The sequence below is a fragment of the Ornithodoros turicata genome, chromosome 3 (assembly GCF_037126465.1).
Source record: "Ornithodoros turicata isolate Travis chromosome 3, ASM3712646v1, whole genome shotgun sequence".
NCBI classification, from domain to species: Eukaryota; Metazoa; Arthropoda; class Arachnida; order Ixodida; family Argasidae; genus Ornithodoros; species Ornithodoros turicata.
Window position 1 is genome coordinate 93,571,281 of NC_088203.1, and position 15,711 is coordinate 93,586,991.

At 41.6% G+C, this 15,711-nt stretch overlaps 1 protein-coding gene across 1 annotated transcript in view; it reads right to left on the minus strand.

The window, feature by feature from the left end:
- The window catches only part of LOC135388839 (DENN domain-containing protein 4C-like), a 36,295-nt gene extending 21,090 nt beyond the window's left edge, over positions 1–15,205 (minus strand). The window contains exons 1-16 of the mRNA XM_064618685.1: positions 15,061–15,205; positions 12,180–12,575; positions 11,126–11,312; positions 10,987–11,043; positions 9,021–9,090; positions 8,767–8,936; positions 5,510–5,733; positions 5,355–5,421; positions 5,228–5,283; positions 3,879–4,023; positions 2,066–2,159; positions 1,893–1,974; positions 1,390–1,432; positions 1,165–1,311; positions 293–434; positions 11–198 (exon numbers count right to left, since the gene is read on the minus strand). Of these exons, the coding sequence (XP_064474755.1) occupies positions 11–198; positions 293–434; positions 1,165–1,311; positions 1,390–1,432; positions 1,893–1,974; positions 2,066–2,159; positions 3,879–4,023; positions 5,228–5,283; positions 5,355–5,421; positions 5,510–5,733; positions 8,767–8,936; positions 9,021–9,090; positions 10,987–11,043; positions 11,126–11,312; positions 12,180–12,481 (1,974 nt within the window). The 5' untranslated portion in view covers positions 12,482–12,575; positions 15,061–15,205. The remainder of the gene's footprint in view (positions 1–10; positions 199–292; positions 435–1,164; positions 1,312–1,389; positions 1,433–1,892; positions 1,975–2,065; positions 2,160–3,878; positions 4,024–5,227; positions 5,284–5,354; positions 5,422–5,509; positions 5,734–8,766; positions 8,937–9,020; positions 9,091–10,986; positions 11,044–11,125; positions 11,313–12,179; positions 12,576–15,060) is intronic.
- Positions 15,206–15,711: the final 506 nt, after the last annotated feature.

The following is a 15,711-nucleotide window of genomic DNA, read 5'->3' on the forward strand; positions in this document are numbered from 1 at the left end:
ATGGCCCAACCTCAAGAAGAAGGTGTTCTGAAGATTCTCCAGCAGTGTCAACTCGTTCAGCACACTCATCAAAGAAAGCCAGGCTCACGTCCTTGTCGGACACAAAAGATCGCTCCTCGATAAAGCGGATAAACATCTGTGTATGCATCATCATAGAGTAGAAGCGATGATAATTCTTGTCACGACTTTTCAAAAATCCTGGAAGATGCAGGAGGTATGCACCAGTGAGTGTTGTGATATATTTGTGGTCCTTAAAGGTAGAGCCACATATATATATATATATATATAATACCTTGAAGATCAAAAAGTGAGTTAGGATCTGTAATGCCAGGTTTCGGAGCTGACGTTATGGGTCTCAGGTAGGTACGGAAGTCCTTTAGCAATGCTGCCATGAACCTGAGGAATGCTTCCTGAATCTCAAGTTCCAGGCGACGCTGAAACAAGATTATGTTTCATGCATTTGGCTTCAACATTTACAGCACCCACTCAATTGTTACAGCAAATTGTTAAGCAAATGGTTCCCACTCAATTTTGGTACTGTATCAAAATTCAAGTTTCTGTCAAGGACCTTTTAAAGTGGCACTAGGGACTAAATCTCGTGCCTTCAGAATCTTACCAAAGTTATCAGACTGAAGTCTTCTTGTCTCACTTTACATTCCTGCCAAATATTTCGATTCTACATAATGCGATAGCTAAAGTAAATTAATTTTTATTTTTGAGAACAGTGACGTCACGCTAGGCTCCGCCGGAGCGCCCGGTTCTCATCTGGCAATGCTGCTGCCCTTCGTGTCTTCCGGGGGGGCTCACTTTTTGCACTCCGTTTCGCGTATAGAGTCCTTGAGGCACTTTCTTTTTATGCCATAAATAAATAAAAAGTAAATAAAGTAAACTCTGTTCCCCCCCCCCCGAGTCTAGAATGGCACTTTAACGTACAGCCATACCTAGTTAGATTTTATTTTGTACCAGTGGTACTCAACCAGGGTTCCGAAAAATCAAGGGGGTGTGTAGTGTTAGTGTAACATAGGCTCATGGAAGCCATGCTGACAAGCTCATGGGCTCCGTGGATTGCATGCCTTGGGAACCACCGTTATATATTGATTTGAAAAGTACAAATTCTTCCAGTGACCAGGATCTTATGTGCCATAAAAAGTTCAACATAGTTACCTCCTTCTTGTGAAGAACAATGTCCCTGTCAAAAGGTACAATGTCACCAGTGCAATTCCGTGGTGCAATGTTTGCCGCGTTTGTCTCATAGAGGCATACTTTCTCGTACAGTGACTGCAAGTTGTTACGCAGCGTCCTAGCTGGTTTCTACAAGTAAAGATATTGATTGGTCAGGCTGTCAGTACATGTATTAGTCCAAGCAGATCACACATACACTGAACTCACCTTTGGCAAGAGCTTCACACTCAAAAAGCTTTTCTCCTCATTTCTGCAAAGGTACAGTATAACAGTGTCTAATAAAAGTACTGTGCATAGCTGATGGAAAAGGTTATTGCTAGAGCATGAAGTTTTAGAGTTTAATCCGATTCTTCCCCGAATTGAAAATTGCCTCTTTAGAGTGAAACGAGATTTTTACTTGGCAAATTGCCCTCATTGAGATGTCCATAGGAATGCACACTAACTTGTTTTGCGGCAAATGCAGTTACATCAGCAAACCAGTACAGTTAGTTTGGGTAACTGCGCCCGATTTCATCCCGAATTTAACATACCGGAGGTTTTCCCACCCGAATTCGCATTAATTTGGTGCACATGCTTATTTGCCCAATTTTTACCCCCCGAATTTAGAAAAAATAATTCCCAAAAACTTCAGGCTCTGGTTATGGCACATTGTGATGCAGAAAATTCCATTCTGACACGAAAAGAAAAACAATAAACAACCTGTCACTTACATGAAGATAGTATTTGTATCCAAATCGATACATGCCACTTCATGGGGTGGGTCATACATGTCAAAGTACCTGGAGTCCACACCTAAAATAGCACAGACAACACCGATCAACAAACAATTGACTCTTGACAGCCCCTCATAAGGGCAGCAGGAGCTATCAATCAATCGTCTCACCGACAATGAACGGAAGAGGGGCACTCAACACGTCAGAGAGGCCAAGAGGGCAGAGTGGAATGTATGGGCATTGCCAGTGAAATGGGAAGATGAGCTGGAAAGAGGAACACAAAATGCAATGAAACCATGTGAAAGTTTCTCATACACTATGCCTGTGCTTCATATCGTTCTAAAACCTACATGAAAATGCTGCAGGTGATGATGTGTAACGCAATGCAGCACTATAGAGGGCCAATGTCATAAGTCGTTCCCACTTGTGTTCATTATCTAATATTTCTACTCACACTCGATTGCACCTTGCATTTCGCTGTAATGTATTGCAAGGTTACACCACTTACAATGCTGACAATTTTTTGCAATTGCTTACATGTTCCTACTCCATAATGATGCAGTACTGGAAAACGCTTAATTTTGCACACAGCTAATTTACACAAACTTTGTAAATTCACAAATAAATTGTAAATTCACACAGTTTAAGGGCATACGAAAGTTTCGATGAAGACAAGACACTTAAAAAACTATGCTGCAATCGCAAACAGTGTTTCACACCAAGGTGCATGGGCGGGGTAGCTGGTAACTGATCATACTGGGCGAAACAAGCAGGAAACGAGACAGATCATAGATGTCTCTACCTGCAGATATTTGTGTCAAAATGTAAGACGCACACTTTATTTATTTTCCACCCAATATATACCAACATAGCTCAATTCTACCCTATTTCACAGCTCCTGAAATAAAACCAGATTTTGAATACGAAGCAAATACTTGTTGTATAACACATGTGCATATATAACACATGTCCACAGCAAGCATACACAATAAATTCATACGGACCACAATATGAAGTTGTGCTCACATTGTTTTGCAGTGATGGCCACTAACTACTTCTACAGTAGTTTAACTATGTGTACTAACTACTTTGCGATTGAGTAGTTTAACTAGTAGTTCAACTACTTCCCAGGGGAGTAGTTAAAACTACTTTTTTAACTACTGCAATGTAGTTTAACTACATCTATAACTACTTAACCTTGTGCACAAACACCAATCTCTTGTAGTGTTCTTGGACACCTAAATATGAATCACAAACAATAATAAACTTTGGCTCAAGCCATTGCTGCGATCGTCAAACACAAGGCCTGTGGCGGGATTCTTTCTGTGCCTACGCGATAAACTAAGTTGCAGAATTATTTCACAGCAAATGAGGCTTCACTAGACAAGCATTAACAGTGAAGATTTAGTACACATGCACGACACAATTGCTCTGCACCTCCGTTCTCATCAAACAAGTAGCTCAAGGTAAAAGTCTGAAACACAATCGTGCCGTAAAGCTTGCGGCAAAATCAGAAGTAGTTGGCACCTTCAGTAACCTAACTACTGTAGTTAACTACTTAAAATAGTAGTCTAACTGGTAGTTGCCACTACATTTCTGCAAGTAGTTGATAACTACTTTTAACTACAATCAGGTAGTTTAACTAGTAGTTGAACTGCATGTAGTTAACTACTGGCCATAACTGTTGTTTTGTGCCCCCTCTTGTGCCATGAACTATTTAAATATATTCAGTTTTGAAGAAACATTGATTACATTCGAAATTCCAATAGAGAAGCCTGTATTCGATTCGGAAATCGTACTGAACATAGAATTATTCATCTCAGTATTTTTAAAAAATTTGAATATTTGCACACGCATATAATCTATTACACGGTGTCCTTTTACTGTCAAAATATGTGCTAGATATGTGAAGTATATATGTGCTAGATGCAGCCATGCACACCTATGAAATACACATGCACTAGTCAACGGTACGATACTTACAGCAACTACCGCTTCCGCAACACTTGTTAGAACGTCTGGCCTTAAAGAATGAAACAGCATCTTCTGCTCGGTAAGCACCAGAAGGAGAACACACAAGCAGTTGTCTGGGCCGAGAGTCTTCAGCAACTCTCTGAATGAAGCACCACTGAAAGATATGGTACTACCAGTTATGCACTTCCCCCATGCTACATTACACTGACATCTCTAAATAGAACCCTACGGGAAGACAGCATTTGCGACGCCGTTGGCCACTGCCGCCGTATCATAAAAATATAGAGGAACGGAGTTTAAAAAATAAAGCCCAGGAAATCAACACACACAACAGCACATGCTGATTATTTAAGACTGAAGCCTTTACACAAACCAAATGGTAAACTTCTTCCTTTTCATCCTATCTTGAGAGATTCTCAACTCTCAAGAGATTCAGAGCGAGAGAGAGAGAGTCTCAACTCTTTTTAAAGGCAACCTCAAGACACCAAATCCCCGCCGGCACTGCTAAAGTGCATGTGGGAGGGACGTCACCCCTTCCTCAGACAAAATATACACAATTAACTTGGGCTAACATCATCTAAAACTAAACACAGGTCTGCCTAAGTTGGTCTTGCAGCACTGGCAATTTTGTAAGCAGGCTACACCTCATGCAGGGAAGCATTAGGTGAAGCCCACTTTCGTGGGGGTGTTGTTCACATTCGGGGAAGAGTCGAATATTCGATTCGTGAATCGAATACTTCGAGTGATTGATATTCGATTTCAATTCGAGAACTCGAATATTCGCACACCCCTAGTAAAAACATATGGGTGATTGCAAAGACACTTAGACAGGAACATCCTGGAGCTGTTGAATGATTTTGAGGTTAGAGTTGTATTGCACTCTGAGTTGAGTGTAGTTAGCACACGGGAAATTTCATCCACCAGACCATCATAGTTTTCTAAGATAAACAAGAGGAATGAACTGCCTCTTCACATACTGTTTTAGTTTTATGGTGGTGTAAGCGTGAGTACTGCACTTTGACGAACATCAGGAGGGTATGTGACTGAGATATCACAACACTTGTAATACACAATTACAATGTAAACAGCAAGCTTTGTCTCGAATGGGCAGCTCGGGTGCTTAGCAGAAGAAGAACCCAGAAGTCACAGCAGACGTCATGGCGGCAAAGGCACTGGCCATAAAATTCAGTCGTAAGTAATTGGCTCTAAAAGGTTAATTGAAATATATTTTCCACAGTGATTGAGAGGCTCATAAGAAAGCAAAGCAACAGAGCTATTTTAGCTTCAATTTGGAGATGAGCTGTCCCTTTAAGTGAAAAATCAAATTAACAGAAGTCTCCTGTTCTTCCCTAACCTACCTCAGTGGCAGTGGTGTGTCTTCAAACTGCGACAATGACACGTGCTCCTCCTCCAACTGTAAGGTGTCGATACACACATTCATCCAAACAAACATAAAAAATTTGAACCCAGTGCTGCACAATTTACCTGGATCCATATTGTTGGACGCTGTACAGATGGGAATGGTATGTCCAGCATAAAGTGAGAAATATATCTGCAAAAGATAGATAAACGGAGTTGCTGACACGCACACTCAAAATATCGCGAGGCGGAGAGAAAAAAAAGCTGAGGGGGGCACCCACCTCTCAACGGGTACGGGCCTAGATTCTCGCAGTGACAACTTGTAGAGGAACCGAAGCACACGCTCAAATGTCCGAAAAAACGGCCAGTGAGAAAAGAGGCAGATTGACTTGTTTGCGTACACAACTTTGTCATCAGACGGTTCATAATTTAGTTTCTTCCTCTGTGATGCCGTGAGATTTGAATCTGGGAATCTTTCATAGAAAGTGATAGAAGCACCGTAGACCTAGAAAAAGAGGACGCAGTAAAATGAATCGACGGATGCAGGATTAAAGGATGGGCATGTTAGCTACCCACCAGAACAGTAAAGAACACTGTGTGTGGGAACAACAAAGACAGCAACACACGTACTGCCATACAGTGATACTCCTGCTTACAAAGCAAAGGCTGCACAATTGTTTTCCTGCAAACTATATTTCTCCTATACTGAAACATTGAAAAAGAAAAGATGAAGAAATGTACAAAAAAACAAAAAAAAGGGTGGGAGCACAACAGCCGTTGTAAACTGACTTGGTTATGTTAACAAAATATAAGCACAGATACTTATTTACCCACAACACCGATTAGGGCTTACAGTTCAACGATCATACAAAGCCGTGGTGTACATGAGCACTTTCACGATGCATGCTCTACAGTATTTTCGGATTTATCTTAAGGGAGCAGACTTGTTTTCGTAACCCACATCATGTAGCTATTCATCAGAACGTTACATGCTGGCAATCCAAGGTGTGTCATAAGCTAGAAACTGAACACTTTTTAGTGCGTCACGAGCTGCACTGTCATTTTATTCACACCATCATTCCCGCATTTCACACAGGTGCCGTGCCTACCTGTCTCACAAAGTGTTCGAGTGAGGGACAAAATTTCAACAGCCTCACAGGCATATTTTTCATTGCTTAACTAGCGCAATGAAAAAAAATGGCATGTATGTAGAGCCTGAGGTTTTCGGGAAATATTTTTTTCTAAATTCGGGGGGTAAAAATCGGGTAAATAAACATGTGCACTAAATTCATGCGAATTCGGGTGAAAAAAACTTCCAGTGCACTAAATTTGGGGAGAAATCGGGCTCTATTATAAATGAACTGTACAGGTTTGGTACAAACGGTGATGTAACTGCATTTGCTGCCAAACGAATAAGCTATTGCATTCCTACAGACATCCCAGTGAAGGCAATTTGCGGGTAAAAATCGGGTTTCACCCTAAAGTGTCAACCTTCAATTCGGGGTGCAAATTCGGGGAAGAGTCGGGTGAAACCCTAAAACTTCGGGCTCTATGTATGGTACATGACTGCTAACAACATTTATTGGTTTCATTCACATAAAGCACTCTGCTTTTTTTTCAAATCGTGGGGTATTTTGGTTTCGACACCACGTATGCGAAGATATCTTAGTAAAAAAAAAAATAATACAGACAGGTGTCACTAAAAGGGCTGCTATTATAGCGGACTTCCGTTTAATTTGCCAACACATGAAATCAAAACACAGAGACCGCCCAGCCCAGGGAGACCACCAGAAAAGAATTCACGAATATGAAGTGCCTATGAGCACTGCCATGAAATTGGGCTGGAGGAGCCGCCCTGTCTGTGTGTGTCCTTTCCTGATATCTCTTTCGGAGCAGGCTGAAAGTTCAATTTCAGACATAAACACAACCTCATTGTATCGCAATATGTAACGTAGACAATGGAGTATAACATTTCAGAAGAGCAACTGTGCCGCTATTGCCTCTTATGATGCAATTGCACTCTTTGTTCCCCTTCACAGGAGTGTACAGAACTGGGCAAACATCATTATCAAGAGAGTAGATAGGTAGCAAGCGAGCTGGTGGCATAAATCCATAACTTGTCCTTGTCCGTGCTATAACTTTTTGTCGCCCCGTCTCGCATTTTTAAGTTATGGATCATTATCAAGACTGCACATGGTACCCTTAAAGTAGCACAGAAGTCATTTTTAACACCCTATTTTCTTCCTATAAAACTGTTAAGTAGGCCAGTAAGATGCACCGTGCGAAGTAATTTACACCACAGAGTCATAATTATCGCAGAAATTGAGTTTAAAATACGCCGCAAAAAGCGACCGTGCGCAACGGTGGTGAAGAGCAGTACCAGCCTGTGATCTGCCTGGAACCTCGCGCTGACGTATAAGGAGAACACTCGCTGATTGGCCTAGAGAAATGTTGTCTGCTACTCCGCTGTCGTCTGCTACTCAGCTGCTCGGGGTTCTGATAAAGCCCTTCTCCTTGCTCGGTAATGCTTCGGCCGCTCCTCCTATCCCCAATTCTCCGGGAAAACTGGCAAAACAGGTTTACGGCGGCAAAGGGACAAGGCGCTGACCCCCACTGACCGGCAAACCAGAACGAGTCTCCTTATGCCATCATTGGTGACGTGCCATCATACCTCCTCATCCTCGTTATAGCTGGAGTGGCGGGCGAGTTAATGGTGAACGTGCGGAGCATGTTTATGTGAGTTTTTTTCTGGGAAACAAATTGCACACATCAAAACCTTTCGTGCTATTCGGTATAATGACACACACACTTTCATCAGATGTCTCAATCTGAATTTTTTTTGGATGGCCCTCTGTACTCCTTTGAAGGCAAATTCTGCTTTCGTGTCCTGTGCAAAACGATAATTGTAACAGAATTATGCATCCTGGCACTAGCGGGTCATTTGTTGCAGTAATTAATTGGTTTCGGTTTACATATTTTTGTCGCGGCTGGTCGCTGTGAAGCGCAAAAGGACGCTCTTTCACCCCCATGTCCACCAATGAATTACACCCTTTTGCGATTCACCGCGACCAGCTGCGACAAAAATACGTAAACCGAAACCAATTAATTACTGCAACAAATGACCCGCTTCGGTGGCAGATTTTTCTCTAAAAGGTGTCCACTGAAGGTCTCAAAAGGGGTAGTACCCATTTTAATGCCGACGGCACCCTGCTTTAGAAGTTAGCTTTTTTCACGAAACTCATTTGAATTTTTATTTAAATAATGAGCGCCTCCCGCTCATTCACGCGGTGCGCATCTTGCAGGCGGTATTGGACAGATACTTGTAAAAAGGAAAGTTATTCGATTGGCGCACCGGTTCGCGAATTATTTATCCCGGGGATTTAACTGAGACACCCGGTATAGGGCCCTATTTACATATCCTTGGTTCACATGCACAAGTCAGCAATCAAAGAGAGCTGGGCTGAAATTGTTGCTGAAACAATAATTTTTTGCCGGATTCCAAGCCCTCTTGTGTTCCTCTCCACAACAGGAAACATACCTTTTCAGCAGATCCCAAAGTAAGGACAAACGTTGAAAATGTGGGCCATGGTCTTTGAGCTTTGGTTGGCCAACATTCCACTGTGGCACCCATGGGCAAGCAAAACAGTGGTACTTGTTCAGGTAGTGGGAAACTGCTGTAGTTATCCCTTGGGAAGCGATCCAAAATTGCTGCACAAGCAAGTGATGGCCAATATGCTCAAGTTTGCTCACCTGCTTCACAGGGAGGACAATAAATAATGGGCCTCAACTCACCCGGTTCATAGGAGATGAGATCAGGTCTATTCGTAGATTTTTTGTAGCAGAGGAATATGTCTGATCCAACCTGCATGAAAAGAACAAAGGAAGCTACACCAATGGCACTGTACTATCAACCAAAATGAGAAGCAACTGATGCCAAAGGTGACAGGATTTAAGATTTTCGAGTACCTATTTCCATAGCAGGATCCAACAATAACTTTTCAAACAGCAATGCCCACATCTCAATATCACCCATCATTATTATGATGGAAATAAATTGAATCAATCAACCAATCACACTTGTCATTGAACCACCAAGTTATAACAAAACAAAAAGTAACAAATGTAGCAATTAGAGCCTGAAGTTTCAGGGTTTAACCCGTTTCCTCCTCGATTTTGCACCTTGAATTGAAGCTGGCCCCTTTATGGTAAACCATATTTTTACCCGGCAAATTGCCCTCACTGAGACGTCTGCAGGAATGAACACTAACTTGACTGGTAGGAAATGCTGTTACATCGCCCTTTGTACCAAACCAATACAGTTAGTTTGAGTAACTGAGCCTGATTTCTCCTCAAACTCACCGTACTGTAAGTTTTTCCACCCTAATTTGCATGAATTTGGAGCACATGTTTATTTACCGACCAGATTTTTACCCTCTGGATTTAGAAAAAAATATTTCCCAAAAACCTCAGGCTCTAATTATAATTTTATAACAAAAAATAAAAAAAGAAAGAAAAAAAATTGTTTCCTCCCAGACTCAACTTGAAGCATAGCCTGATGCGTTTGAGCAGGGAGTTATGACAGAAAAGATTTTAAAACATGTGTGAATGCAAACAAATTAATAGCCAGGAATACAGTTTGTAGCTAAATAGCATGGATTATATAAGAGAACATTTTGCAAAACTGTCCATGCTGATATATATATATATAGCCCTTTGACAACATTACGGAAGAAACTTTCTCAGAATTATTTCAAAAGGAGAACTTAACAAAAAAAAAAAAAAGTCAGCATTGCGTTGTACATGTGTCACACAAACCTTCCACTGCATCAGCATATATGACACACAAAACCAGACGTGTAAATGACACCAGTGAACAAGCATAATTCTCAAACATCGAATCATCTTTCAAGTGGATCATCATTACAAGACACGCAGCCAATGTCATATGCAATTCATGCGGCCCTTTCAAAGTTTGAATAATCAGTATTTGCTCCTGGTTCCTGCCCAGACAAGGATATTTTTGTGCAATGAAGCAAGATAAGGTAATCAACAGGTAAGAGGTGCCTGCTACGTGCCATATTAAGCACCTCTTCTACATTGCACACCCTTGAGAGATACCAGTTATCTAGCAGATGTGCACACGGAGAACAGGTTCTGCTGTTTGCTTGGGAGCACGATCCAAGTTGCAAAGCATTTTTAACAATAAATAATACTGCGATTACTAATATATTCATATATTTAATAAAACTTCATAATATTACTATTTTATTTCTTTAGCAGGGAGAAGGCAAGAACTGGATGCACGTATGAATATACAGTTCTCTGCATACATCTTGTTCTGATCTTTATATTGCTGGATTTTTACAATTGTTCATGCATGAGGTGCACAATTGATTTGCTTTTGCAAATGTGACTTCCACAGTCAGCTTCAATGGAAGAGTGATGCTCCATCTGCTCAAGAATATGAAGGAGAGGTGGAGCCCAAATTTTTAGGGTATAACCCAATCCTTCCCCAAATTGAAGGCTGCCTCTTTACGGTGAAACCCAATTTTTACCCCCACCAAATTTAGAAAAAAAAATATTTCCCGAAAACTTACTCAATGACTTGGCCCTTTTCTGTTTTGTTTTTTCACTTGATCAGCACAAACCTAAGAGGTTCCGGAGCTTTCGCACGACATTCACCTTGCATCATTGTCAAAATCTGAGACTGATATCTTTTACGGCGTGCCCACACGGAAATATTAACTCTGACACTTACCATGCCCTTGTTAAGATTGCGATCAATCTTGCAGAAGGCATGTGGTGGCGTTTCGCCCTGCATTTTTGAAGTACAATGTTAGTAACGTAGCTCCAAAATTATCCATCTTCCCAATAGCATGGATGGTCTGGGTATCTACCTTGTTTGCTAAGATGACACAAATATCCGTCACAACAAGTTGATTGCAAGGAGCATTTTCCTGTGCACGACGATATGTCAGGAAGGTCCGTGATCCACTGTTATTTACATTCGCAGAACGGCCGTAAGGAGTCTTCTTCAGAATCTCACTGTCGGGCAAGATGCGCTGCTTGTTTTCATATAATACCCTGAAAAAATATGAAATCCAAAACTTTATCAGGACAGGTTTACAGCACAACATGAAACACTCAGAGGAGACAGAGATTAGACACAGTTCTAAGTGACCACTGTTCTCACACCATGTCAGCCTTCAGTAAGAGCAATTCTTTTCATGTATGTACAGGTATCTTTGAATGATTGTGTCATGTTGTTTTTTGCTGTCCAGTGGAGATTAACAAAACAAACAACAAACCGCTGCCAGCTGTATGGACACGCAAATTTATTTTAGGAAACACTTCTGTTGTAAAGGATGGCATGTGTATGCAACCAAGCACCTTGATTAAGCAGTTCAAAAAATTTAGTTCGATTCTTAGACAGTGTGGACTGTTTCTAGTCGAACGCACATGAAATACCAAAATATTAACTCCATCCAATAACCTTAGAGAGAACACCAAGGAACACGAATGATTCATGTACAAAACTATGCATAAGGGCAGACATTCATCCCTGTCTCTGGTTCCCCTCCATGATCATGCACCAGCTTGTCAGCGCTTTGTCTCTTCTAGAGACATTCATGAACATAACCTACATAAAAAAAAATTGTTATTCAAAAAAACCTATCATGACAGTCATGTCGTTCACTCCTCGTGCACAATATGTTTGCTCAAACATGGGTCCATTCTTAAGAATTACAACTGTTAAAATGATTCTACGACAAAGTGGCATAAATTCATGCAACATCGTAAACAAGCTCCAGCATAAAAGAAAGCCTTAGTGTGGGGCAACAAGTGAATCAGACAAAGACAGCTTTGTCCATGTCGTCTGATCCACTTGTTTCGCCACACATATCATTCTCAACAATGATTAATCGATGATTATTGATTCAATCTACTTACCCAATATCCACCAAAGGTGGCTTATCCCTTCCCCGACGATAACATAGAAATATGCTTGGACTCCTGAGACTACCATGATTGAGATCCGCCGGAAGACCCGACGGAGTGTTCTCAATGCAGACAAACCCCGTGGGCGCCGATTCGCCTTGGCTTCGAATTATCACCGCCAAGTCTGTGATTGGTAATAGGCCTTCTGAAGCACGAGACGTGTGACATTCGGCAGTGGCTTCCTGCTCCAGGGGCTTCGGGTCCGACGGAAGTCCCGCAACCACAAAGTAGTCCGCCACACGTTTCTCTTCCATGGCGGATTTCGCTTGAAGTGTCTGGTACAAGGCCAAGTTGCATTACGGATGTGGAGGGAGAAGTAAAAGGGGCTGCCCCGTCTTCGTGGACATGCTGTGAAATAGTGACGACGAATTAAACGCAGAACGCTATGAGAGATACACGGAGCTAGAGCGCAAGTAAAGACGACATAGACGACGGCACCGTCCATGTCATCTTAATTTGTTTGCTACCCAAGCTCCGGCTGTATTCTCCTCGGGTATCGTCCACCAGTCGACCTCCACTGATATCATGCTCCCCGTCATTAAAAGAACCCAAGAAATGAAACTAAAGTTTGAAGTGTCAGGAAAATTTATGATTGGCAGCATGTGTAAAGAAATAATAGTGGTCAGTAGAACACTGAAAATACTGCAAAATACTGAATAGGTTACGAAGAAAAGACACCAATGTTTTGAGAAAATAATTCATTATATTACCTTACTGTTAGACAGAAAATGATGCAGGAGAACAAAAAATATTCAGAAGAGCCATGCAGCAGTGACAGAGAACTATACATTCGCCTGAGAATTCTGGCGACAAAATGCCCTCGCATTGGCATTGCGGGTATACTTGTTTCTGGGCCCTTTACAATGACTGAAGGAATACAAAAAATAAGGAACGAAGAGATATTTTACATTAACCACCAAGAAGAAAGTTAAAACTGATCTCCTCCACCCCTGTGTCAACCAAGGATGAGATAGCTAAAAGTCATCACTCACACATCTGCATCAAAGATGTGCTTATCTCGACAGATAAGCCATCTACCCAGGGAATGTCAATGGTATGGCGCAAAACACACTTTCCCTTGTTGAGATAACAAAATGTGGGCTTTTTATTACTATATCCTGTGAATCCTGTGTTGACATCACTCCGGATATTGCAACCACTGAATAGATATGTATTGCGCGTATGAATTCCGTTAGAATGTAAAGTATTCAGTGGAGGATTCAAAGTACAAGGAAGTAACTGAAGCTGTCTGCCAGCCTGTATACCCCTGTTGCACAAATGAACAGTGATTGGAATCCAACACTGCCACTTCTAATTGCGGTACAATCATCCTGATATGATCTTTCTGGCCTCTCCAAGCTGACAAATAGCTATCCTCAAGGCAAAGTGTTGCACACATGTTTCTCCATGCTAGTATTAACACGGAAATTGCTACTGCTACACTGCTGCTGCTATTGCTTCACTGTCTGGAGACATGTGATACATATAACATATGTTGGGATGGCATTTGTTTTCTGTACATAGGAGAAATATTTGATTTAAAGATTTATACAGAGTACACCATAGTAATCAAACTGCCTTGAGATTGCAGATATTTATCTTCACTTTCCTATGTGTCTTCTAGAATTGATCATTCAAAGAAAGTTCAGGAATATGACTGCTGAAAAGACATGTTTAAATTCTTAAATTATTTTTTCCCCTGGACCATATCACAGTGGAACAGTTTGTAGATAATGTCCGAATTGAATGCTGGTCTATTTTGTAGGAAGTTGTGCCATAGTAATTGTAAAGGTGTGCTTAGATATATGTGCTCACATCAGTGTGCACTATAACGTTGTGTATTTGTAAGATTATTTTTTGTTGTTGTTGGTTCTGTAAGTCTGTCCCCCCTACTGCAATGCCTCTGGCAATGCAAGAATCTGGAATAAATACTTGCATAACCGTATAATGCATGCTTGACATACTGTAAGCGAAGTTGCGTCAGCAGTTATCAAAAGCATCAGAACAATCACGAAAATACACAGATGATTAATAATAATAATTGGGTGTTTACGTCGCGAGACAACTGAGAAATACACAGATGAATTTGGCGATTAAATGTCGTTCCTCATCCGTGCTGCCAAGACTAAAAAGAAAGTTTTTCAATAACAGAACAACGAAATCGATCTGCAGAGCATATCCAAAACCATCATCCCCTTACAGAAGCAAATTTGCTGAATGTGCCCACCACAAGAGAACAAGATAAACCAGTGACACACTTGCCGTTGTCAGCATATTCAAGATTAGACATTTGAACAATCACATGGGCTCGAACACAGCACGCGAAAGGATTGTTGAAACGCGATAGGGAAATGACCTGCCACTCTTTGCACACGATCAGCAAGCTGGCAAAGAAAAACAAGCGACACAGACCAAAGCGCACTTCCTGTCTACCCTTTTCGCATATGTGCTGGCAATGGCATGAACTGCCCTTTATCTCTCGAGTAAACCACATCAGAAGCGACAGAAACAACGACGTCAGTAATAAATATCAGCGGTGAACCGGGTGAGCCCAACGCGGTAGCGGCATCACGCCCCAAAACAAGAGCATAAACAACTCGCGAGCAAACGCATGTCCACTGGCCAACACCAACACGATGGTAAATCATGCGCTGGCTGTGTTACAAAACAACCTACGCACGCACGGCAATAGCATCGTGTGTGCTACTGCTGGAGAATCTAATAAAAGCACTCAGAAAAGGGAGGCCGCAGACATAGCGGTGCCGATAGTAAGCCTACTCTACGGCTGCGAGATCTGCAACACGTCGTAGCAGAAAAGTGAAACATTGCGCACCTTTGACGTATGCGATCACTGAAACACGCTGAGGTTGATTATCCGTGTCCGCATTTCCAGTGTACGATCACATACGTTATAGCAGTTTGCACTACACCACACCGTATGAGTCACACACAGCCGCCATGTTTATTCTCCTTCAAACGGCGTCATGATTGGACGGATGATTTACGAGTCGTTCCTCCCTCTAGGGAGCAGAAAAGAAAATACAACTACTCTTTCGCTGTTCAAGGTCATCCGTGTTTCTTTTCTTTTGTGAAGTTTCATTTTGATAATGTTGCATAAAAGCGGACTCTGAAGCGCGAGTCCACACTGTCGAGAATGTCGAATGAAGAACAGACGCCCCGAAACTCGATTCATTGCAAGAGAGAATACGTAATTCATTTACAACGCGTATACTAGCAAGTTCTTTTTTTTTTTTTTTGCTTTCTTTCCGACAGCGACCTTTCTCTAATTGTTGTGAGAGGCATACAAACCAGGTGTGTGGGCAGGTCATTTGTGGCAGTCGGTGGATAACCAAAATGAGAATTCTAGTTTCGGTTTCGTAGCGCACTTCCTATTTCAAAGCAACATTACTTTGACTTGAAATGCTGATTTTATACACTGTACTAGTGTTACAGAGTATATCTTTTTGCGTCATATTTCCAATAG